This window comes from Theobroma cacao, chromosome 9 (genome assembly GCF_000208745.1).
Source record: "Theobroma cacao cultivar B97-61/B2 chromosome 9, Criollo_cocoa_genome_V2, whole genome shotgun sequence".
Lineage (NCBI taxonomy): Eukaryota > Viridiplantae > Streptophyta > Magnoliopsida > Malvales > Malvaceae > Theobroma > Theobroma cacao.
Genome location: NC_030858.1, coordinates 19,497,316 through 19,524,417, shown reverse-complemented (window position 1 = coordinate 19,524,417; position 27,102 = coordinate 19,497,316). Strand labels below are relative to the sequence as shown.

The window sequence follows — 27,102 nt, the reverse complement described above, 5'->3', positions numbered from 1 at the left end:
TAATATTTAAATTATTAATTATTAATATTTTAATTAAATTTTAGATTATTAATATTTAAAAAATCTAATAAAAATAAAATATCATATAAATAATAATGGATGTTTTTATCTTTTTATTTTTTTTATTTTAAAATTATTATTACCAACCAAACACTACAATAAGTCATAATAATTATTTTTATGTTATTTTTTTTATCATATTAAATTAAATAATAATTATTTTATTTTATTTTTATTTTATATAATAACTATTTTATTTTATTATTGTTTATTTCGTCGATCAAACCTACCGAGGGTTATTATTTGACATCCTTAATCAATGGGAGGTAAAAACGAAAGCTAATTAAAAAAATAATTAAGAAAATAGAAGAAAGTTAAAAACGAAGGGCATTGGGAAAATTGTAGGCCTCTTTCTATCTCAGACAAGGAAAAGTACTATTGAGCTTCTCCCGTAGCGGTAGTTGTTATCTCTTCATCTGCCTCTATTGCGTTTAGGATTGTAGATCACATTTCATTTCAGTTCCATACAACCATGACGGTAAGCTCCTCTACCAAACGCTCCGAATTTTCTTCTCTAGAAGAAAATTTTATAATTTTCTTTTCTTTTTCTTTAAGGACTCTTCGGGGACGACGCTCATGGATCTGATAACGGCTGACCCTGCGTCAGTTCCTGCGGCATCATCCTCTTCCACTACATCATCGACGACGCCGACAGCGTCCTCTTCTGCTACGCAGCCGCAGCATGTGTCGACGAAGACCACTTTGGGGGAGAAGAAGTCCAAGAGAGCGGCTCTGATTCAGATCCAAAATGATACCATCTCTGTGGCTAAGGCAGCTCTCAACCCCGTCCGTACTAACATTATTCCTCACCAGAAGCAGAAGCAGAAAAAGGTAAGGCATCCTCTTTCTTAATTAGGATTTTGAATTGATCTGTTTCTTTTTTTTTTTTATATTGAATTCACAAATCATAGCCTTTGAGATGCCAATAAGTTAGTCTTAAAGCTAACTTTTTTTGTTACGTTAATTTGTTGGTGTGTAGTTTGGCTTTATTGTTAAATGCAAGTTGTGTGTGATTTTGCAGCCTGTGTCATATGCACAACTTGCGAGGAGTATACATGAACTAGCTGCTACGTCTGATCAAGTAAACATTGGCTGCTTTTCTTTTCTTTGCTTTTTCTTGTCTGGGTTCATTTTGGAAATTCTCTCCGTAATATATTGGTTTTTCCCCTGATAATTTTGAGAATAGAAAAGTTCTCAGAAGCAACTGGTGCATCATGTGTTTCCAAAACTTGCCGTGTACAATTCTGTTGACCCTTCTTTGGCACCATCTCTCCTCATGGTATGTGCTTCTTTTGTCTTCCATTCTCTATTGTGTTTCCATTCCTCTTGGGCATTTTAGAACAATGTCGGAATTTGTGATAAGAGTGAAGCTGTGTTTCTTGATGTCGTGTCTTCTTCATCATACAGCTTGATCAGCAGTGCGAGGATAGGACTGTCCTGCGTTATGTCTATTATTACTTGGCCAGAATTTTAGCAGATACTGGTTCCCAGGGTCTAAATCCAGGTGGTGGGATTCCCACTCCGAACTGGGATGCTTTGGCTGACATTGATGCTGTCGGAGGGGTGACGAGGGCTGATGTTGTACCACGAATAGTTAATCAGCTTACAGCAGAGGCCGCAAATAGCGATGTTGAATGTATAGACTCTCTTTCCCAATTTGACTTATTATGTGCATCAGCTATTCTGCATGTTTTTGATCGTTTAATTCCTTGATGCTCCATTTCTTGTTCATGATGAAATGCTTAATTAGTTGTTTCCCTTAAAAGTAAGTCCAAAGAATTAATGATCTTTTTCTCGTTTGCTTTGTTGTTTGTTTTGATATAAAACCTGCATTTCTACAAATTAATCTGTTGATTTCCTACTGAATTTGGTAGCATTATTTTTTTTTTTGAACTTTTTATCTTCCTTATGGTTGACCTTTATTGTCTATGTGAAGTTCATGCAAGAAGACTGCAAGCTCTGAAGGCCCTTACTTATGCTCCTTCAAGCAACACTGAGATATTGTCCAGATTGTATGAAATTGTGTTTGGCATTCTTGATAAGGTGTGTCCACTGGTTTCTTCATGAATAATAGATCTCCATAGTGCTGTACTATGTCTTTTTGTTGTTATACACTAGACTTGGACATATGATTTCTTAAGAAAATTGATTTGTGTTTCTGGTTAAAAGAGAAGATGGGTGAGTTGTAGGGTTGTTTGCCTGCAGTGATTTTGACCAAATAGACGCTCTAAGCAATGTGCTACATGAAAAGGGAAGCACGCTGTGCATTGGCTGGCCATATGATGTGCTTCATGAGCAGCGTTTGAGAGGGGGAGGGGGGTGTGGGAATAGCTGGTAGCTACTTTACTCTATTCTTAAAAGTGACTGTTGCTTGACTTTTGGAGACACCAAGCGGGTTTTGGTTGGATTTCAAATGCCATAATTATGAGTTCAAGAGAGCCATTCTTATCACAATTCAGTTTCTGATTTATTTTAATTTTCTTTTCAAATATATTCATAAAGTTGTTAATGCCATCTTATTTGTTTATGTCTGCCTAGTTAAGATTTTAGAAGAAAGAGATACTATTCAACTAATCAATGTAGAGATGGTCCCTGGTCCAACCCAAATTGAATAATGATGGTCACTTTATGTTTTCTCTTTTCTTACCATAAATATGTAAATAGGCTTGCAGCGAGTCATCTTAGCCCCCAAAAGGATAATCTGGGACATTTTCAACACAAACACAAATATGGCTTTACTGTTTTCTTTTGGTCCATCCTTACCCTCCACAATCCATAGTTTCTTTTTTTCTTGGCCAATCACAAACCGTATTATGTTGCTTTCAGCTAAGGTGTATATTGTTGATATAAATGCCATTACTATAAAGCGTTATGTTGTTTCTTTTTCTAAAGTTTTGAAGTTGAGCAGTTTATGCAGCTTGTTGGATGGAAAAAGTTTTTCATATGTTCATTATTTTTCAGCTTTTACTTCTCACATTTCTTGAAAACTGTTACAACCACCATATATATATATATATGTATATATAAAGAAAATACTACCTTCATTCTAATTTTCCAGAAGACATCTTCTCTTCTTAACCATCAAACACCTTTCCTCTATCATTTTTTGTTTTGTATGAAAATGAAAACTGTGTACTTTTTGTGACCAAACACATGCAAACTTACGCGTAACAAGGTAAGTGGCATAAATTGAGGATAGAATGAGGATAGGTTGACTGGATTTAGTTGACTTATGGGTACTGCAGCATGTAAGAGTAATTTGATCCATGTACAAGAAATGAAAAGTAGAATTAGACCACAGCTTACATGGTTGAAGCCATAAAAATTGATTTGGCTTGTATTTTTTTAGAGGATATGCCGTTAGTGGGTGGAATGGAACCATGGGATTCATGTGCCCAACCCCAACTAGATTGGGATTATGTCTTAGTTGAGTAGGAAAACAATTTTATGACATCAAGAAGCTAAGAATCTATTAGTGTGATGGATAAGCGATATATGAACAATAAAACTATGGCAGCATAAATGAGTATGTTCAAGAAACTTGAGTATACTTAATTTCTTATAAACTCTATGAGCATTACTTCCTATGGCTTCTCCATGTTCATAATGTTTCTCGTAAGGATTTAAAAATGACATTAAAATGTAGAAAGGTTAGAAAAGTCCTAAAAGATGCTTAAGGATTTCTGCTTGTAGTCAATAGCATAGATGCACTCAATTTGCTAGAGACTGGGAATTGCTTCAGGCACAAGATGCACTTGCCTGATTGAAACAAGATGCTAATTTCCAATGAAAAAATGTTAAGTGTACACATACATATGAAAAAGAGAATATGCTTATATGAAAATTAGGTGCACTTTCATTAACTTTTCTTTGCACAATTGGGATTTAACACTTAGAGTTAGTTGGGCATTTTTCAATTTTAAATCTGGTAGTTTTAATGATAAAGCACAACACATTAATAGTGCTTGGTAGGATTTGCGGCTAAGCTTGGTGGTGGTATTTTTTTTATAGTTATGTCTGTAATATGTTATTAAATTTAATTAGTTTTAAGTACGTTTTAGTTAGTTTTATTAAGATTATAGTGTAGATGTTTTAGTTTCTTGTATAAGATGTTAGTGGCATAACTCTAATGCGACCACTTGTATTAATAATTGGACTTAGTTAACCCAAAACTGAAGTTGTTAGGTTTAATTGAATCCAATAAGACAATAGGGATTTAAGTGCATGATTATTAAAGTTCAATGATTTGTTTGTACCTTTTTAAGTGATATGGTAGCTTTATCTCACTGAAAGGGTTTACATGGATAATGCTACTCTATTCTGGTAGAAAAGACATGTTACACATGCATTCCCTTTTCTTGTTAGATGTGGTTTACGTGCCAGAGGTAAGAACCTCATTGAGGCACCTCTCCTAGAGGTGGTGGTGAGGTGCTTTTACTAATTTTTTTCAGGCTATGAAGCCTAGGCACACCTAGGTGCATGGACATTTAACAAAACTTGAAACATAACAAACTAGATGTTTTGTGTGAACTTGAATCATGATCTTGTCATTGATATGTAATTGTTGGGAATATAACTTTGTTGGGAGGTATAGTATGGGTTATAATAAAATATCTAGCTGTTTTTGTAATTCTAATGAGATATTGTGGCGATTAAATGTTAATGCCGAATATTAGGTGCAATTATTTTGAAGAAAAGTCCATGATATATGTTTTCCTTTGAGTGCAATCTCTGTCATGTTTGTTGTTATAATATCATACATATTGGGGAATTAGATGTAAATAATTGCTTATTTTTATGGTTTGCATTATTTAAGGTTTTTGAATAAGCTTGCATTACATGTGTGGAGTTGACAGCTGTTTTTCTTGTTTAATAGAAGATGCCATTTGTTCTTGCCTTTTGGCATGTGAAAATTTTTAGTTTTGCATATTTGCTTTGTAGGATTATTTAGTTTCTTTTTGAATGATTCTACAAACTCTGTATGTTCCTTTCAGGTTGCCGATGTTCCACACAAACGTAAGAAAGGAATTTTTGGTGCTAAAGGTGGTGATAAAGAGGTAAGAATATCGTTGTGGTTTTGACTAGCACAATTTCTCAATGGTTGATGTTAATGATAAGCGTTGCTACATTCTGTACCAAGTGATGCATGCCTAGTTTGCCTTTGTCCATATCCTTTATTGATATATTTCTTGGTTTCTTGCATGATGGTGACATTCACTTTTAGATCCATGAGCCTTTGTCTTACTATATGCATTTTTTTACCCTTGGATGGATAGAGGGGAAGGATGCAAAATTAAGGGAAGGAATGGGGAATTGTACTCTGTTTTCTACCTTGTTTCTAAAACAAATTAATGAAATTGGAGGGAATTTGAAATGTTGAGCTACCCTTCAACAAAGCCCTCCAATTTGGGAAGATTTGAAGGGTGATAATTCTATGTTACAATTTGTTGTACAGACAATTGCCTGAAAGACTTGTAAAAGAATAGATAAGTCATCATTTCCTTCTTGTTTCACTCCTTATAAAAATAAGGTTGGTAGCATTTTAGAGTAATATGTTATCAATTTAATTGAGTTTTGGTGTCTAGGAGTATTTTAGCACTTTCTTGTTTGGTTAGAAAGGGCCTTAGTCATTGTCTATTGTGTCTTATTTTGGATTTAGTTTAGGTATTGGAGTTTTGCACTATTCTTTGGTTTATAATAGTTTAGCCCTTGTACTAATTCTAATGGTTTTGGAATTCCTAGTCCAAGGAGGGTAAGTGACTATTTACCTTTTTATGTATCCTTATATTTGTAGACTTGGTAGAGTTGATTTTTAATAAAGCATTGAATTTTTGAGAATTCTTGAGAGTTTGTGATTGAGTGACTTGAGCCACAACTGTAATAAAGCATTGAATTTTTGAGAATTCTTGAGAGTTTGTGATTGAGTGACTTGAGCCACAACTGTAATAAAGCATTGTAACTTGTCTATTAGATTGAGCCACAACTGTGCTTACTTAATAAGATTTGTCATGGACAGTTTTTATTTATTTATTTATTTTTTCTGGACTGTTCAGTCTATCATCCGAAGCAATCTACAATATGCTGCTCTAAGTGCTTTGAGAAGACTTCCTTTGGATCCAGGAAATCCAGCATTTTTGCATCGTGCTGTGCAGGGGTGATTTTCTGTACATTTTGATCTTCAGTTTTCGTTAAAATCTGTAAATTGCATTAGTGTGTTTGCTATTAGTTCCATTATCCTGCTATATGTAGCATATGAGTACTCAAATATTGGAAATCTGGTTTCATTGATGAAATGAAGGATTTGTCTTTGTTTTTTTTTTTGGTGAAAATGACATTAGTTGGTTGCAATTTTGTCTAATTGGGGTGGTTTTATCAGCTGCTGACATGAGAATTTAGTTTATATTATTTTCCTTTTAGCTTCAGAAAAGTAGATGTTTTTCTTTCTGTACACATACCTTTGTTCTTTTTGGAATCGGGGTAATACTGATACGTTATACGTCATTGACATCTTCTATTTCTTGTTTCCTTGGTTATTTATCCAATTATTCAGCTTAGCCTTCTTTTCCTTTTTAAGCTAGCATATTGGTTAAGGTACAATAGTTGTTTAAATTCATTCTGTCGATGATTGATTACTGATTTCTTGTTTTTTGTTGATAAAAACTTTCAGTCCCCTTACATGAACTTTTTTTAGTAGAGTTATCAGTTTGGTTTTTCTCAAAACCCTTTGAAAGTTATTTTGCTTGTGTTATAAAGTGTCGATCTTAATTGTGCGAGACTTGAGCTTGCAAAATTTTGCATGAGATGCCTGTTACATTTGGTACATTACCTTTTCCATTTTACAGAGTACATTGGCTCTGGTTTGCTATGCTTGCAATTATTCTTAAATTTTCTCTGCTGCAAAATCATTTAAATGCCTTGCAAGATTTTGTGTCATAAATTTGCTACTACATGATTTTGTAAAATATTTTATTGGAGAAGATCAAATTTAGCTGCATTTATGGCCTTTTAATTGAAATCTCTTTGTTAATATCTGATCTTCCCCTTTTCTCAGTTCTCTTCAAGTTATGGAATACGATATATAGTTTAGATTTATGTTGTAGTTCCAGTATCATTAGATTTTGGAATTTCTTAATTGTTCACTGCAGGATTTCATTTGCTGATCCTGTTGCTGTGAGGCACTCTTTGGAAATCATCTCTGATTTGGCTATAAGAGACCCTTATGCAGTTGCAATGGCTTTAGGTGATCTCTTCAAATTCTTCAACTTTTCTTTTGCAGTTTCTATTATAGCAATGATTGGTGCGAAAAGAAACTGATTGAAGAATCATAAATTATTTAGTATTGTTATTTTATTACTCTATTAAGTTTTATGTGCATTATTGTGATTTCTAGTAGTTAGGGTACTATAGGGTTATATTTTGTATTTGTATTAGTGTTTAAGGTTTAGCTTCTAAGCACCAATTTAATTTCAGTTTCAAGTAGTGTTTTGATGATTAAGATATTGAGTTTTGTGTTCTTATTTCTTAATTGTTTACTTTGAGATTATTGGTGCTACCTCATCAAAATGTTAGTTTTCATGTTCTGGTATGAAGTTTATTGTGTGTATGAGTGTGTAACACCTTTTTCATATTTATGCAGGAAAGCTTGTTGCTCCAGGAGGTACTCATTCCAATCGTTGTTCTCCATATGTCATTTTCTTCTTCTTTCCTTGCTATGCTGAGAGTGTTTTGTGTTATATTACTTTTAAAATCTTGATGTATATGGATTTTGAGTCTTTTCAAGGGAGATTGAAAGGACAATATCCAACTGGTAACTAGTAGGCCTGAAATCATTGGAAAAACTTTAGTACCTGACAATATAAGAAATAGTAATAGATAATAGCTTAAAGTGAAAACTGAAAGTTATGGATTGAGGTATCTCATGTCATGTAAAGTTTACAGTGGTCTATTTATTTCAATAAGTTACGGTGTTTAAATTAATTGGTATTTTGGCTGTACCTTGTGGCAAAATTTCCACCATTAGAATATATTTTTGTAAAGAAAGGCACTGTATCAGTTTTTTTTTTTTTCGTATTTTCTTCATCTATGGGATGGAGGTCTATCATCTTTCAGGTTTTGATTTTCATTTAAGTTTTATGTGGTAATCTTTAGTTGGGGCTTCATGAATTTTACCCAGAGTATTCAAAGTTGTCTCTTGAAATGACCTTTGTTAACTGGTATTCATTAGGTGGATGATTGAAGAAAAGATAGGTGCCACTTTTACATGGTTTGCTCGCCCAAGCTAGTTGACTATTTTCTGAAGAATAATTCCTAGGTTTATTAATGTGATGACTTCGTTTAAACTCTTTGTTATTGAAATTTATGGGATGTTTGGTAGTTTGACCATTGCAAGTTGACTCAAGTTGTATTTGGTTGAGTAATTTTCAATTTCCATAGAATATCGAAATGCATCATTAAAATTTTGAAATTTCTAGAATTTGTTGTTTGTATTATTGCTCCTAAGAACAGAATTCTGCTTAGTTGTTTCAGTTTTTTTGTTTTAATTCTCTTCCATGGAAGCTCCATTTTTACTGTTGCTACTAGTGATCACCATCATCTTTGACTTAAATTCACAATGTTATGAGCAGTCCTGGCTGTGTTGTGGGGGTGGTATAAAACTGAGGGTGGTGGAGGGATGAGTGCTATGGTGTGGAAGGAGTCTGGTGGTTGGCAAGTTGTGGTGTTATTGATAGTGGGATGCAACACATACCTTTGGAAGGGATTCTGGAGGTTATACCTATTTAGGTGGAATATATATAGTCTACCAATGTGGTAGACTACTATGTATTTGATACTAACAGTAGGAAAAGAAAGATTGATGTACACTTTCCTTAAATCCTTAACTCTGACCATCAAACTGGAGCATATATAATATGGTATATATGCCCAGCTTGCCACAAATATATCTCAGTATAGACATAGGTAAAGGTTTGTTAACAAATTTGATGACTACCATTTGCTTGCTTTATTTCTGCATTTTTTGAATATCAACAAAAATGGTCGAAGACTATTTAACTCATTAGAAATGTACTTCAACTCAGCACAATATTCAGTAATAGATCTATCACTTTTTCAGCTCTAGAAATTTAAATCAGACATAAAGCAGCTTAAGATACTCCTGTACCTACTTACATGCATCAAGGTGTGTACACATGTTTGCTACTCTTGGTTATATAGAATTACACAAGTAATAATGAATTTGAACATTTGCTTGTGAGCATTATTCTGACTTCTCATCAGAACCTTGAGAGGAGCTTCAGCAAGGTACTGATACTTTCCTAGGTCTGTCAAATACACTTTAATTGCCTTTGACTCTGTTAATATTAGTTCCATTCAATTTTTAGGTGTATATTTGAATGGTTACCATAGAAAATTGAGCCACTAACACAACTGCTATAGATATACAACTTGGCATAGGTCAAACATAATAGAAGCAAAAAATAGCATGCACAACAGGGAGGGATTTGATGCTCATCAAAGAACCAAATCAGCATGTTGTTAAGAGAAGATACGGCTAGGAAAGTACTAACTAGAGAAATTGAGCAGTAATAGGGATTCAATTGATCAAGGAAAGGGCTGGGCATGCTTTCCTGGTTTGATTACAAACATCTAGTTAACCGGATCAGCTGAATAAGTTTAAAAATGCTGAAATCGCTAAAAAATTAGATCAGGTCTGTTTTGACCCTCTAACTACTGACTTTTATTTCAACAAATTGACCTCAAGCACCCACATTTTCTAAAATTAATTGAATGATTTTATCAACAAGGCGAGGCATTCTTACTGGTGATGTCATTGGACCTTACCAGAAAGTTGATGTCATGATGATGCTAGCATTTTCTTTTTAAAGAGGAAAGGAGGTTAGATTATGGAGAGTACGGTTAAGGCAGTAGTAAGGTTGGTTGCTCTCATACCATGTTAATATAGAGAATAGAGTGATTTAGAAGTAGAGTCTGCCAAAGTGGTGTGTTTTATATTAAAATAATAGAAAACAGAGAGGGTGAACTACCTCTTTACTGTCAGTTCTTTGCAAAAGTTATTTGGATTCGCAAATCCCTGCTAAGTTCTTAAACTGCCAACCAGAAAATATTGGTTTTTGGAATTTAAAATCCGTCCTTTTAATGAAATCCTTTTTAGAAATAGCTCATCCAAACACACTTTTGTCAGCTGTGATACACTTCAAAAATCTTTAATTATTGAGTCTTGTCTTAGTTTGTCCAGTGAGAAAAAGTTGCTCATGGCACTTCAAGGTTTTATTTAATCCTTTTTATCTGGTTTATGATCACTGCTTTATGACATTTTCTAGGTGTTGCTTGTTAAGATTTTTTGGTGTTACATGAATCAGGGGCGTTGCAAGATGTTCTCCATTTGCATGATGTGCTTGCTAGAGTTTCACTCGCCAGGTTGTGCCATACGATATCCAGAGCTCGATCATTAGATGGTAAGTTTATTTGACAAAGCCTGCTTGCATTTATTGAATTTATTAGATGACTGGTTTCACAACTGTGTTTTGGGTAGAGAGGCCTGACATTAAGTCTCAGTTCAACACTGTGCTTTATCAACTCCTGCTGGATCCCAGTGAAAGAGTCTGTTTTGAGGCGATTTTATGTATATTGGGCAAACATGATAACACTGAAAAGTATGCTCTTTATCCTATTTTTCTGCTTGACCTATTGTTGTTCCACTTTTATCATTCTTTTAGAAGGCTGTAGTTGCTTCAATGTGTTATTGTCACAACTTCCCAGTTTTTGATTTATATTCTACAGGACAGAAGAGCGGGCTGCAGGGTGGTATCGTTTAACTAGGGAGATTCTAAAGTTGCCAGAAGCACCATCTAATTTCAAAGATAAAACTCAAAAGACGAGGCGCCCACAACCCCTTATTAAACTTGTGATGAGAAGGTCTATAAAGTTCTTTCCTCTTTCCCCCTATTTCTGTGGTGTGGAACTTAATATCTTCATATGGTTTGATTGTTTTGAAAGATTTTGCTATTTGAAGAATGACTTATAGTCAGTTAGTGCCCCCAACTTTTATCTACCTTTAATTGCATTTACATTCCATCTTTAACCAGGTTGGAGAGTTCTTTTCGTAGTTTCTCTAGACCAGTACTCCATGCTGCTGCTAGAGTGGTTCAGGAGATGGGAAAAAGCAGAGCTGCAGCAGTTGCTGTAGGCATACAAGATCCTGATGAAGGAGCTTATGTGAATTCATTCGTTGAGACTGCAGAATCACTTGATTCAGATATGAATGACAACCCACATCCCGAAGGTAATGTTATTTATTCATTAAATATTTATTTCTGTTGTACTTTATATTGGTTCATATCTATCATGGGGTCTTTAATGTAATATTTAGAGGTACCTTAGTGATTGATTTTGACGTTCTTGTATGTTTGTATTAGTGAATCAATTTTTTTTTTTAGATTACTGAACAGAAAGATTTTTGTTTTCTTGAGGTTCCATATTTAGCTGCTTTCAATTCTGACTTGCACTTATACTTTTTTAGGTTTGTTTGCGCAAATCACTTATGGTCTGTTTGGGACCCTGAAATTGGGTTGGGGTGAATTTGAATTTGGGTCTCCAACCTCAAATCTATAACGGATTATAAAATAGGGCATTGTTTTGAATTTGGGTTAAATCTGCAAAGAATTTGAGGAGCTCACATCCATGTATTTTATATACCCACTGAACATATGTAATTACATGCATTGTCGGTCCTCAATGACTTGTTCATTGCTCTTTTCCTCTCCTGCTCGGTTCCTACTCTTTCTCATACATACACCTAGCTTTGATGAGGATGCATTAAAAACTCCAGTATCACCATATTTTGAGACATTTTTCCTACATTAATCCCTAACCATGAAGAGCCATAGTTGTTTCTTTGATTGCTTTCTCTCTTAAATTTTGCCTCTTTCTTTAGAGTAAGATTTTCTACTGTTTCCCTGGAAAATCTAGTGCCATGAGGAAAAAGGGAGAAAATGGTTGGCAGATATTGGCATTTTTTATTTGGTAAAGAAAAAGGGAAAAAAAGGGAAAAATTTTGGTCAAATCCATGGTATTTCCAAATGCTGCAATTTAAAAACATATTTTAGCCACTGATATGCGGTTCACAAGGGTTTCTACATCATGGTGCCCACAAATTTTTGTCATGTTTCATTGATTAAGTAATTAAAAATTGGTGTGGTGAAAGCTATAATTTGGAGTTGATCAGTAATGTTTTTTGAAATTTGGAGTTGATCAGTAATTAGGTAATGCTTTAGTTTTAAACGTCTACTAGTGTGTCCTTAGAAAACAACTAATCATCCCCTTTATTTGTCCTCACATCTTAAATTCGTTTGTTTCATTCTTTTAAATTTGTTTATGAGTGTTGATCAAAATTGAAGTAATTTGATATCAACATATAGAAATGCACTATTGTTTTCCAAATTTTAAAATTTCAACCACGAAAATTCAGATTCACATCCTTAACCCTTATATTTTATCCAATCAATGAATTTTTGAATATATATTTTAGATACATGTATTTGGAATGCATATCCCATATTCAAATTTCTGTTCCCAAATGCTACCTATATCTTTTATACTTCCGGGTGATTTAGTTTAGTTCAACCTTTTCCTTTGTATATTATAAAATCATTTGGGACACTTTTCTTATATTGTGGAATTCAGGTAACATGTAAATTAGATTACTTTTCTGGAATTACTCAGCTTAGTTCTCCTAGTGCTTGCAGGTATTATTGATCGTGGCACCTTCAGTATCTCATTTGTTGTATCTGTCTTATACTTTTACTAGTTACATTGGTACTCTTCTTTCATGGTTTTATGCATGTGGATGGAAGACGATGTATCATAGTGGCCTCCAAACTTGTGTGTTTATTGTAGCTGGTTAAAATTTTGTGGGTTAATGAAGTTTTAATGGTTTAAATATTTTCAGGTGTGAATGTTTTAAAGCCAGACAATTCTTACAAGCTTTGTTCTTTTACAGTAGGTATCCGAAGAACCACCTCTGTATCTAATGCTGGTGGTGGTAAGGATACAATTGCAGGTATGCTAGCTTCACTGATGGAAGTAGTGAGAACAACTGTGGCATGTGAGTGTGTTTATGTTCGGGCAATGGTAATCAAGGCATTGATTTGGATGCAAAGTCCACATGAATCATTTGATGAACTAAAATCCATTATTGCATCGGAGCTCTCTGACCCAGCTTGGCCAGCAACACTATTGAACGATGTTTTGTTGACTTTGCATGCTCGTTTTAAGGTACAAAATGGACGTCAAAACTTATAATCTGCTTTGGCTGCATGAAAATTATTTTGAAGACTTGTTTTTAACGGATTATCTTCTTTTAATGGTGTCTGTCTTCTCTAATTTATTACTTGTTTGCAAATTATGTGTGGCTTTAATAATTAGTGGCCCTTGGGTGTTGAACCTGTGAGGGAATTCTTAATCTTCTTTCTATGAAGTCTATCTTCCTGTTCCTTGGCTGTATATTATGCTTAATAATAAATGGCCCTTTCCAATGAACTTGTGAAAAAACTCATTATTAATATGTAAATTAAATAACAAATTCCTGATATTAATAACCTATGGAAACCTTATAAATACATATCCCGAAGTTCTGAAATCTGAATAATGAAGAAATTCTGCATTGATCAAAACGTTATCACTCTTTTGGCTGCTATCAGTTAGTATATGAAATTAAGTGGTCTTCGAGGGTGGAAATGGTATTAAAATAAAACAAGAATATGTAACTTCTATTATTATTTTGTAGTAATCATAATGATCTTATTATTACTATTAGAGTAATTTAGACAACTATGTGTAAATATAATCATAATTGATTTAAACTGCATGACATATGAGGCCGTTGAAATTGTCTGCACCCCCTACCAGCAAGCCGTCAAATAACTTGGTATAAAGGATTTAAGATAAAACATTATAAAGAAGTAGAACTTGGAAGTATAATATAGGCATGGGTGAATGCAAATGTTGTAACCATTAGGCTCTGATTTTGATAATTGTTGTCTTCTGATTTACTAGAAAGCAGCTTTCCTTATTCAAACTGTTTGTGATTATTATCAACATGAACTTTATCTCTGAACCAAAATTTCGGCATTTCTTGTTTTGTTGGTGGTATTAATGGTCATGTTTGATCAATGTGATGGGGTCTAAGGGAAAACAGTTTTGTGGGTTACTTTAATTTCATTATCAGTGTACTGACAAGGCAGGAATGGCCAATGGATAAATTATAGGAAGAAACTGTTATATCTGATGTCACCTTGTAGTGTTCTTGGATTTATATTTGAAAGATTCTTCAGGTTTTTGGTTGTTACCTTTGTTAGTCACTTTTCTGTTTGTGGAAGCAAAAAGTAAAAATTAGGCTTAGATACAAAAGCAACAAAACTTTTAAAAATTTAAAAATAAATATATAATTTTTGTGGATAAAAAAGTACATGTTTGTACTGTTACGTGGAATAATTATGCTTCAAATGATATTACAGTGTAACTTCTTGCTCGGTTTTTGATAAACTATTTTTTTCCTTTTACCCTTTGCTTTTGTTCTATGGCAGCTTTCAAGGAAGCAAAAAGTGAATAGCAAAAGACAAATAGTAAAAAAAAGAACCAAATATGTAGCCTTAATCATGTACTGTAAATAAAAGTTAATAGAAGGAAGCTAAAGGGTCATTGATCCTAATGTGTTGAAATTATTAACACAAGATGGATTTGTGGTGCTCAAGCCTTCGGAGAAAATTGGAGAGAAACAATTTCTAGGTTTTGGAGCTGTAAAGAACCAAATGCAATCTAAGGTATATACAATAAATAAAAGTCCATTTAAAAGAAGCCAAAAGGTTATGGGACAAGGTATATACAATAAATCAGACAGGAGATGCATGTGGTAGTCTAGCTTTCGGAAAAAAAATGGAGAAAAAAGGGTTTTGGAGGTGTAAAAGAAATGGTTTACAATTGCGAATTTGAATGGGTTTGTTAATAGGATTGACAGCAAAAAGTTGGAAGTTGTAATATAGAGCACATTGCTGCAATCAATTTCAGTGGAGAAAAGGTGTTTCAGGTTAATTTCTGGAGAGGTCTTTGTCTGGAAAGAGAATAGAAAATACATGAAGTTCTTAGTGTTAAAATTCCAGGGCAAAGTTGCTTGATTTTGTTTAAATGAGGCTGGTAGGGATCTATGGTGTGAGGCTGTTCCAGTATACTGAAGAGCATTTTCTGACTGGTTTAAAAAGATGGGGATTATGACTTTAGACAGTGTGTTGAAATATGATATGATGTAGAAGATGGTAGTTGATTGTTTCAAAATGCTAGTTTCAAAACCCGCATCAGTTGAAAGGCTACAGGTAGTTTAGTTAAAGGAACTTGGAAGCAGATGAGTGATCTTTGGAGATGGAATGGGGATGGAAAATGGAAAGATTTTCTAAAACTAAATAGGCTCCAAATATGTCAAATGATAACCCCTGAGATATCTCTTCTTCAAATATTATGGTAGGGTGAATAAAATTAATTAAAAAGAAAAAAAAAAACATGCGAGATGACTAGCCTGGTGAATATTTCTTTGCCATTGGTCTCACATAAGCCAAAGGTTTAAAAGGGTTAATTATTGATTTGGTGCCCGTACTTATCAAATTGTAGATTTTGGTCCCTCTTCTTCGACTTTAACAAAGTAACTCTGTATTTTTATTAAATGTTGGTTTAGTCCCTTTATCAGTAAGCACCTTTAAATTGATGATGTGAACCATTGAATTGATGACATGGACTATAAAATTGGTGACATGGACTATAAAATTGGTGACATGGCTTCTTTATTCTAACGTGACAAGTTACATGATAGTTTTTTTACCAATTGGAATATGACACATAATTCCAACTGTCAACTTGACAAATTCATTTGTAGTGTTTTTTATTGAAAAAATTCTTTTTAGTTGATATTTAATGTTTTTACTTGTCCAAAAAATGCCATGTAACTTGTAACATCATTAATTTGATGGTTCTCTGCAGTTTAACTGTTCCATCATCAATTTAATGGTGCTTATTTATGGAGAGACCAAAATCGACACTTAACAGAAATACATGGACTTAATTTATTGAAATATAAGACGAGGGACCCAAATAATTTCATGAAGTACGGGGATCACATCTGTTCTTTAATCACTTAAAAAGGTATAACTTTAAATCTCTAAATACCATTGGGGAATCTTGTTGGATGTTATGGACTAACATGGGACTTTAGAGGATGATGTTTCTAGGTGTTACCTCCATTAAAAGAGTTTTAGGTCCTAGATTTGAGTCTAGGCTTTGGGTTGAAGTGGATGTGGCCTGAAGAGTGTTACCACCTGTTCCGTAATCAACAATTGATTTTATTAGTGCATACGTACATGGTGCTGTGTCCCTAAAACTTTGAGCTCATTTAGGTTTGGTACGAATGCAGAAACATGATATGATGATGCTAGATATGGCTCTGCCCCTAAAACATTTATTGATTTATTTCACTTCTTTATCAGGCAACCCCAGATATGGCTGTCACTCTTTTAGAACTTGCAAGGATCTTTGCCACTAAAGTTCCAGGGAAGATCGATGCCGATGTTTTACAACTTCTCTGGAAAGTAAGTTTCCTTTCAATGCTCTCCTATAATAAAGTTTTAACCTGTTGCTTTATCTGCCTTTACTTTTTGTAGAGTAAATTGCTCCTGTTGTCCCAAAAGCTCAACCCAAATATCATATTCATTCTAATAGTTTATAATAGCACTTTTTCTTCTCAAACTTGTGATTCTTATCGAAAACATCTTCTGTTAACTTACTGTTGAGTAAACCATAAGCTCACCAATTGGTAGACACGTGTTGCTTAGATGTAACTTCTAGCTGGCAGGAAGGAGTTAGCGGTTAGATAGATGGAAGGAGTTTTTTTATACAAATTAGAAGTTTGAGGACGTAAATGTGACATTCAAAATTGTTGGGACCAAAAGAATAATTGAGGCAAACTTTAGAAACAATGCATGCAATTTACTCTTTTTTGTAGGTTAATCATGTACTTTGCACATATTATTCAGCTACCTGCTTCTAGCTGTCTGTCCTTTTTACATTTGAGCTTATTATCTTCTATGTACTAGAGGGGTGCCCCACAATTTTTTATTAAAAATAATTTTAAATTACATAATATTATAAATAAAAATAATAATAATTAAAGAGAAATAATTTTAAATTTAAAAACATTATAAATAATAGTAATAATGATAAATTAAAGATAATTATTTTAAAAATCATTATTTTTAAAATATTTTCTCATGTCTTACTAAGCAAAATTTTTTATTTAAATAATTTTTTTTGAAAACATTTGATTTTTTTTATCTTAATACATGCTAATGTTGATATAATCATATTTTGTTAATTACATTATTCTAATAGCAAAATCAAATTCATATTGAGAAAATATAATATTTTAAAAGTAATTATTGATAAGCTACATAATTGATACAATAGAATTATTAAAATAAAATGAATATTTTTTGAAAGTCAAAATGAAATGAATATTAATTACACTTATTAAAATTTTTTTAGTTTTAATGATGAAATTTTCTAAATAATCTTCAATTTTAATTAATACTTTTTTATCTTATGCCGTTATAATTATTTAGAATTAATCCACCTTGTGATCCCTATCATGTCTCATTAAAAATTAAAAATTTGTTTCACTTCAAACTTGGATGAAATTCACAAACATCCATCCGAATATTTTTTTTTTGTATTTTTATTTTATAAGAAATATATATATATATTCCCTAAAGGGGACAATAATGCACACAGTAAATTTGTGTGTGAGTATTAAGAGGAGATCAACCCTCACTTTTTTATGCAGCAAAAGACAGCCAATCACTGACCAGAGTTTTAAAAAAGGAAAACAAACAGACAAAAAGCTCACATCATGTTCCAGAGAAGTGAACAACACTCTCCAATCACAACCCAACACTCTGGATGCTGACACGTGGCCAACACTCTGGATGCTGACACGTGGCAAAATAAGGAAGCCCCTTTGGGGCTTCCTTTTAAGTACGTAATAGATTTGTTTCTGTGCTTGTAGGTAATTTTATGTTAAGTAGAAGTTACAAGTATATGCATTGATTTAGTGTTCACCCACTTTACATATTTATAGTTAAAATATTATATAATTGGGGACAATGAAACATAGTATTGATTGATTGAATTATTGCTATATTATTAGACATGTCTTGTTGGAGCTGGTCCTGATGGGAAACATACAGCGTTGGAAGCAGTCACTATTGTTCTTGACCTTCCACCACCACAGCCTGGATCAATGTCAGGATTTACATCAGTAGACAGGGTATCTGCCTCTGATCCAAAGTCAGCTCTGGCATTACAGAGATTAGTCCAAGCAGCTGTAAGGATCTTTATTCAATAGAATTATGCTTGCATTTTCAGTCACTGCTATGCTAAAGTGAGAAGCTGTCAGGTGTGGTTCCTTGGGGAAAATGCTAATTATGCTGCTTCAGAATATGCTTGGGAATCTGCAACACCTCCTGGTACTGCATTAATGATGCTAGATGCGGATAAAATGGTTGCTGCTGCCAGCTCCCGCAATCCCACTCTAGTCGGTGCATTGACTAGACTCCAAAGGTGTGCTTTCAGCGGAAGCTGGGAGGTATGAGTTTCAACTGAGGTGTTTATTCTGTGGTTAAATCTTTATTTCCTGTATTGCTAGGGGAGTGAGATGAACATAGTATGATCTGTGCTTAGCCAGAAGCAACATTAACTAAGAACTATAATTGGCTTTAGATGGTTTCTAAGCATATGCTTGTATTACCTAATACGTGCTAGTTTGTAATATAATTATATTTTTCTGTCATGTAGTTGACACTGGATCTATGCTTTTATGGGAATTCTCTATATTTTCCTTTTGGTAGTATGCTTTATTTCCACGTTTCCCTTTAGTTTCTCTCCATTCACTATCCTCTATTTTCATTTTCATAGGTTTTGCTTGGTAAGATAGAAAAGTGAAAAGATAGAAAGTAAAACGAAAGGAATCTTTTATTTTGTAGGAATGATTTTTTTTTCCTCTCACTGTTGTTTCCGACAAAGCATGGGTAAAACTCATCTCTCCTCTTTTTCGCACTGCTTTCCGTTCGGTACCAATTTTAGCCTTAGCTTATGGTGGTAACTAAGAGAAGAAGGGAATCAATGGAATTGGAAGGACGAGAAAAGAGTGCAAAGGTAAGATAAGTTTCCTCTTGCTTGGGTTACTGAAAAAGGAGGAAATGGGAAGGGATGGTTATCTTACTAGCCTTTTTGGATTAAAGAGTTTTAAGGGAAAGAAATGATAGCTTATTGTGTCCCTTTAACAATTATATGCTTTATATGCTAAAAAGAAATAGTAAAATAAGGGAAATATTGTTTTATATATATTGATTTCTTTTTAATAAGTTGAGGTTTAAAAATAAAAAAGAAATTGGGAGGATTTTGGAGGGTATATGTATTCTTAACTCCCTCTATTAAAAGTTTTCTAAGGAAACAGTACCATTTTCCCTCCATTCCCTTCCATTTCCCTCCTCAATCCAAACAAAGCTTTGGGTTTTCTACATTGTTGCACATCACAATCCAGTTCCTAGCATAATGGTATAATACACGCTTGTGGTTTTCTTAGCTTCCCTAATCCTAAAAGAAATAACTCCTATTCACATTAGCAGTTCATTAAATATTTGTGTCTGAAAATAGAAAACTAACATACTTAACTCTTAGCAAAACCTAATGGGATAAGGAAAACCCAAACGAAGATACTAAAACCTAATGCAAATGTAAAATACTAAATATAAACCTAAACCTATAAAAAATTACAATTAAACCAGTAAAATACAGCATAATAACAAACGAAAATTTTAAGTAAGTTAATACCTCAATTAGCTTATTTGTATCATGCATCAAAGACAGTAGCTTGTGTGGTGTCAACCTGACCGCACGTCTTGGTTTTGTTAGAATATTAAGGATGGCAATGGAGCAGGGCAGCGGCAGGGGTTGCCTCACCCATCCCACCCCACCTAGACAACCAAGCCAGCCTGCTCATATTAACTTTTTTTAATGAAAATTGTTTTAGATGAAGTGTTAACACAAAACATTTATCTAACTTTTACCTTCATATCGATAGCTACAAAATTTTGAAAAAAAAAATACATTTCAATTTATACATTAACTTAACTACCATAATCTTAAAATGCAAATGGAAAGTCGTGAGCAACTCATCTTACGTTCATGAAACCCCTGATGTAGCTTTCTTTGAGTATTTAAACTTTTTTGGCTATAATGTTTGTTCTAGTGTGTTGTTTATGTTTTTGCTGTTTGCCCTAAGCTTAGTCAGGTAATAAGCTGTTTGGAGAAGGCCTGTGAAGAATTTGTTGTCCTGATTATGTTTTCTCCAGCTTGCTTTATGTAGACTATTGAATTGGTTACAGTTGTTCCCATTTTTTCTAGAAATGATATATCTTTGACTTTTTTGATGTTTAGAGTTGAGTCACTGTAGAGCCTAGGAGACAAATTTATGTCATTTTCATTTTGTTGCTGGAGAGGCTGCCTTATAAAATGAAAGTTGTATGACATGTGACAGTAAAACTATTCATTGTAAATAATTACTTTTAGAATCTTGTAACTTTAGTTTTTGTTGATTGACGTGAGCATTAAATTTTTTGATGTGATCCTTGGTAATCTTTTGCTTTGGCTATGATGGCAATGGCTTCTGTCCTTACCATCAAAATTTATTTCATCATGTAACGTACTACATTTGATGCTGCTCTAATTTCCAAGTTTCTGTCTTCTGTTTGATTCATATGGACATCTTAGGTTCGCATTGTTGCTGCTCAAGCTCTTACAACCGTGGCAATCCGGTCTGGTGAGCCCTTTAGGCTACAGATCTATGAATTTTTGCATGCCTTAGCACAGGGTGGTGTGCAGTCTCAGTTATCAGAAATGCATCTTAGTAATGGAGAAGATCAAGGAGCCAGTGGTACAGGGCTTGGAGTTCTAATAACTCCGATGATCAAAGTTCTTGATGAAATGTATAGAGCACAAGATGACTTGATCAAGTATGAGTGTAAAACTTTCCTGCTTAATTGCAATTTTCCTTTCCTTTCATAAAGATGAATGAGTTCCTGTTGTCCATAATCAGGGAAATACGCAACCATGATAATGCAAATAAGGAATGGAAAGATGAAGAGCTTAAGAAACTATATGAAACCCATGAGAGGCTGCTGGATCTTGTTTCACTGTTTTGTTATGTTCCTCGAGCGAAGTATCTCCCTTTGGGGCCAATAAGGTAAAACCTATTACATTTATTTGTAGTGGTAAAGGAAAAACAAGAGTGTATCTTGTTTGAACAACATGAAATTCATCATGTGCTTCTGTTTTCATGTTTATGGTATTTCATTTTATTTTGAAAGTCACAAGTTTTTCTGACGGTCCTTTTTTCCCCTCAAATCTTGTGAAGTGCGAAACTTATTGACATATATCGTACACGGCATAATATTAGTGCATCAACTGGTTTGAGTGATCCAGCTGTTGCCACTGGAATTTCTGATCTTGTTTATGAATCTAAACCGGCGGCTACTGAATCTGATACACTCGATGATGATCTAGTAAATGCTTGGGCAGTCAACCTTGGTGATGTTCCGGCATTAAACAGGGTAAGACACTACATTTTATTTGATTTTGATTCTAGCATGCTTCTGTTTGAGAATTATTATTCTGAATTGAAACACCTAGTTGGGGGGCTTTGGGGATGGCAGGAAGGGAGGGTGGAATGTACAACTGTATGTGAGGCAGATTCACAAGACTAAATATTAAAAGGATCGGTAATTTATGTTGGAGAAGAAGTGTTTCACAGATCAATTGGAAGGCTTTCTGAGGATTGAAATTATTAATAATGTTTAAAATGATTGTGCTTCATTGTACAAAATGATGACTACCATCTGGAAGAATCCACTATGCAGTAACCGAACACCAAAATACTGCTTAAGCATAACGAGCATGACTGTTTCAAGTTCCAACTTATCAGGAATTGAGTGCTGATTTTTACTGGGGAGGGACTTCTTTGAAGGCACTTGATGTAGTAGGGAAGCAGAAAGGTATTAAAATAGAAATGTGGCTGAAATTGATATAGAATTGAAGTTCAAGGAGGAATATTAGTGTTGTAGAACCACTCATTGGTACAAACAAAATAATGTAGCTACTGAAATTGAGCCTAAATGGCTGTATATGCTAGGGCTACAGCAGCTTTTTAGTTTTAGCCTTTGATTACAAATAATCCCCATCTGACCTTACTAGTCCAAACTCGCTAAAAGGTTACACATGAGGCACCCAACCATTTAATTTAAAGGGTAAACTACACTTACACTGCTTCTGGTTTAAAGTTTTCCCACTTGACACCTTGTGATATTTTTCACCACATTTGGCACCTTAGGATTCAGTTCTGTTCCCAAAGGTGATTATGCCATTAATTTCACCTAAAAAGTTGTAAGAATGCCCTTAAGGGTGAACCAGAACAATACTTTTTGAATGTGATGTCATGGTTCTAGAGGATAGCCATGAATACCAGATCGGGAAAGATGTCATGGTTCTAGAGGGGAGTCATGAATCCCGCAGTAGCTGTGTTCTAGAGTGAGACTGGATTTAAGTGTTCTCACTATCTTTAACTTGTGAGGTGCCTTTTGTGGGACAAAATCGTGAGGCCTAATGGACCAAAGCAGACAATACTTTGCAGGTTGGTGTGGACTATGACAGTTGGTATTGGATTCGGTTGTGGGGTACTAGCAATGTGCCATTGAGGATGACGGTGGGCCCTTGTTGGAATGGGGGAGGAGGTCACGGTTTCAGAGGGGAGCCATGAATCCCACATCGGGGAAGATGGCATGGTCCTAGAGGAGAGTGATGAACCCCACATCAATTGTGTACTAGAGTAAGATTGGGTATTTAAAGTGTTCACACCATCTTCAACTTATGAGGCGCCTTTCGTGAGACAACATTGGGCCAAAGCGGACAATACTTTGCAAGTTGGTGTGGACCATGACATGACGTATTTTTGTACTTTGATTGGATAAAATTAACAACATAACTGCCTAGGATGCTCAAGGAAAAAAAAAAAGATTTTATGCGGAAAAACTTGAAATAGTGTATTTAATTTACCCTAATTAAAGTTTAAAACATAATTATTTACTATAGGTTGTAACATAGCAAAGATAAGTCTTTGATACTTCACTACTATTTTAGTTCATCGTTTGGCAGAGAGCATTCTTGGTGTTATCATAAACTGCTTTTATGCTTGTAAGCTTTGACAATTTGGAAGGGACATTGACTAATGGTCATCGAAATGCCTTTAATATCTATGGGGATGCATTACCTCCCAAACATGATAGGAGGCTATTAGGTTTTATGGACTACCACTCTTGCATTTAAATGGTCAAGCTTGTTTTTTGGATGGTTTTGACCCTACCATTAAAGCTTGCGCCGTTCTGTTTTATATCTAATTTTACCAATAAAAGGTGTGATATCTTTAGCCTATATTATGTTTAATTGTGAACTGCAGAGAACACACTCTAAACGGTCTCACGTAGGTCTGAGGATGACCTACAAAAGTTTTTCCTTGTGTAATAATGTTTGTGCCGAGAGAGAAGTTCTAAAGTTACTTTTCAGGAGCAAATGAGGCTTAATTCTATTGTTGCAAAGAGAAGTTCCAATGCAACTCTTATCTTTTTAGTCGTGACTACTAATGTTCCAAGTGAGATTCACGTCATCTCTACTATGTGCTAGGTCAATGAATTTCTGGCAGGTGCTGGAACTGATGCTCCAGATGTTGATGAGGAGAACATTATCTCCAGACCTTCTGTTAGTTACGACGATATGTGGGCCAAGACACTTTTGGAGAGTACAGAAATGGAGGTATGAACTCTGCTAAATCCCTCTCAAGTTGGTTGGTATTGATTGAGTTGGAGTTTTGAACTATGTACACTTCCTAGCTATTTGAGATATTTGACTCTTTCAGTGGTTATTTGAATGCAGGAAGACGATGTCAGATCATCAGGATCATCTTCTCCAGAGTCAACAGGATCAGTTGAAACTTCCATATCATCCCACTTTGGTGGAATGAGCTATCCTTCATTGTTCAGTTCACGGCCAACTACTTATGGGGCTTCACAACCTGCGGTATATATAATGCAGTCAATATTCTATTTCAATAATATATGGCTATTGAATTTAGGTGCATAATTTTTTCTGTAAGTGTAAGCTGGACCAGTGTTTAGATATGCCTATTTAGATATGCAGTCAATATCCTTCCATAATTTTTTTTATTTATTCATGGGTTGATTAGGAAATACTGCCGATGAGTATGCCTATTTCAATGTACTATCCTTTGATTTTATAAAGTGATGCTTCCGTCTACTATAGATATGCCCTTAGTTTGCTGTTAAGATAATTGTTTTGTTTGAAAGAAAAGCTAATGTCCAATTTAATATAAATGGCCCAAAGTAAACGATTAATTATGTATGATTATTATGTATTGATTTTTCAGTGAAACCTTTCTTCTTTTCTAACTATATAATCGTTTTAAGACTAAGTTACAAAGAGTGATTTCCAATGTCTTAATATAAAAGCAATGTGTTACATAATCAAATTATGAGGTGGTAATTTAAATAACATGGAAGGTTAATGCATACTTCTGTTGTTAGTTATTCATTAGTTATTCACTAAGAAGGTTAATTCTGTTGTTAGCACAGCTGGTAGCATTGTGCCCACTTGAAATTTCTAGGTTCCTGCTGTAACTGTTAAGGGCTCTCTTTCCTGTGTAAGATCCTGTACTCATGGTAGTAATTCAAGTAAATGTAAGGGCAACACATCCTTTACAAAGGGTGGGGGTAAGCCCCTGACAATGCTACAATTGACCACCCTTCTTAGTGTCATAATTTTTAACCATATAGAGCTTAGCTCAAATGGGAATGGGACTGTTTGCGCTAACAAATACTCTTACAAGCATATTATACATATATAAATATATATATATATATATATATATATATATATATATATATATATGAAGACTATCAATGTATTTACTGCGCAATTGCTGCTTGACATAAGGTGCACTCTTAACAAGTACAAAATTGTTTATTGGTGCATGTGCATGTTCATGGAACAGGGTGCATTGTTCTGGTAGCAAGAACTCTGCTTGTTAATTGTTAACAAAGTGAAACGAAATGTTGCTGTTGTCATTGTGGTTGTTCTTATCATTTTTCCATTTTGACATGGTTCAATTTCTCTAGCAGGAGAGATCGGGGGGAAGCAGATTTAACAATCCTTCATCTATGTATGAGGGTCTTGGTTCTCCTGTAAGTGTTCCTTGCCCTAAGCAATCTATTATTGTATCTGCAGATTTATGGTTTAGTTCTAATTCATCAGACACTCTCAGATTAGAGAAGAGCCTCCACTGTACACATCACCTGGCCGGGAACAGTACGAGTCATTGGAGAATCCCTTAGCTGGGCGTGGGTCCCAGGGTTTTGAATCCCAGGATGATGATTGCTTGTCTTCTGGAAATCCACAATTTGGGACAGCATTGTATGATTTCAGTGCAGGTGGAGATGATGAGGTAAGTTGACTTTTTGCTACCTGGGATTTGTCTTCAAAATTAAACTTATATTTCATTGTTCTCAACAGTTGTGCTTGTGTGTGTTTCAGCATGAAGCGTGCTTTTAGTTCTTTCAATTTCAGTGGGAAGTTGTTTATTAAGATTTTTGTTTTATAGCTGTGTAGACGTTTGAATTAAATAGGTTTTTGCCATGTGATTTATCTGATTATTAAGCCTGCTGCTATAAGTCAATCATCTCTATTTGATTTGGATGCCTATGTGCAGATAATTAATTCATGGTTTCCTTGATTGCAGTTGAGTTTAACAACTGGAGAAGAGGTTGAGATTGAGTATGAAATTGATGGATGGTTTTATGTAAGTGCTTAAAGAGAAGCTTTCAATTATGGCCATGGTTAGATATTAGATGTCTACTATCTTTTAATGGTTCCGTTATGGAGTACATGCTGCTAAATCATTTGACTTTTTTTTTTCCTTTTCCTTTCGTACCATTCCAAATGTTGTCTTATCTTTTTGCTATAACTAGCTCAAATATGAAGTAGACTATTATGCTTGAGAAGTTTGAGGTATGGCTTAAGGTCCTGACATCCCATACTTGCTGCAGGTGAAGAAGAAAAGGCCCGGACGGGATGGTAAAATGGCTGGGTTGGTTCCCGTTCTTTATGTCAGTCAAACTTAAGTTGTCCATGTCATAATGGAATTTTATTCTTTTCTGCTCAGATAACTTTATTTGAAAATTTATGATTATAAAATTTTTCTTGGCATATGATTGTCAATCTACTAGTATTTCTCGAGCATGAAACTTGACAGAAAAATTGGCAGTGTGCTGACTTTTGTTGTTTATACGTTGTCGTATGATGCATCATTCAATAGGTTATTTCCTATGTTTGGTTTCATAAACTATGGAAGAATTTAGTTAGCTTTTCTTTTTCTTGTTTATGTACTCCTTTTGATGGAGAGAGACTTGTATCGGTTGTGCATGTAAAGTTTCAAGTCAATTTCATATGCATCAAATCGATTCAAAATGTATTTCATAGTTAAAATTTCATGTATCGAATAAATATGTATTTTCTATTAACTTCAAATTTGGAATGCATGAACTAGGTGTATAAATTATAAATCGTATGAAATAATTTAAAATTTAAAATTATTATTATTATATTAATGTAAGTGGATCTCTTTGACATAATATATAAATGTATATATTTTCAACAAGATGTTGGTCCCATGCAATGCTAGAGGGGAGAAATAAAAGAGCTAAGCAAGAAGTGCATTAAGTAATGAATTACAACAAAAAGTATTTTACAATATTTTGATATGCATTTATTGCCTTAATATTTTTAAAAAATTTTGAATTTTAACTT

General features: G+C 34.2%; 1 protein-coding gene across 5 annotated transcripts; it reads left to right on the top strand.

Moving 5' to 3' along the window:
- On the top strand, positions 400–26,816 carry LOC18589555. Of its 5 annotated transcripts, none has more exons than XM_018127498.1 (27): positions 400–538; positions 616–891; positions 1,082–1,141; positions 1,247–1,339; positions 1,468–1,696; positions 1,997–2,103; positions 5,055–5,117; positions 6,114–6,214; positions 7,206–7,300; positions 7,697–7,717; positions 10,440–10,535; positions 10,613–10,733; positions 10,861–10,995; positions 11,166–11,362; positions 13,082–13,353; positions 16,608–16,709; positions 18,323–18,499; positions 18,572–18,760; positions 20,947–21,188; positions 21,272–21,418; positions 21,590–21,785; positions 23,908–24,036; positions 24,157–24,300; positions 25,419–25,481; positions 25,562–25,741; positions 26,036–26,095; positions 26,343–26,816. In XM_018127498.1, exons 1-27 carry the CDS (start codon positions 533–535, stop codon positions 26,415–26,417), a joined length of 3,576 nt encoding a protein of 1,191 aa, XP_017982987.1. In that variant the 5' UTR covers positions 400–532; the 3' UTR covers positions 26,418–26,816. The 5 variants fall into 5 exon arrangements, with proteins under 5 accessions (XP_017982987.1, XP_007014644.2, XP_017982986.1 ...); XM_007014582.2 differs by having other exon boundaries at positions 25,416–25,481; XM_018127497.1 differs by having other exon boundaries at positions 13,079–13,353.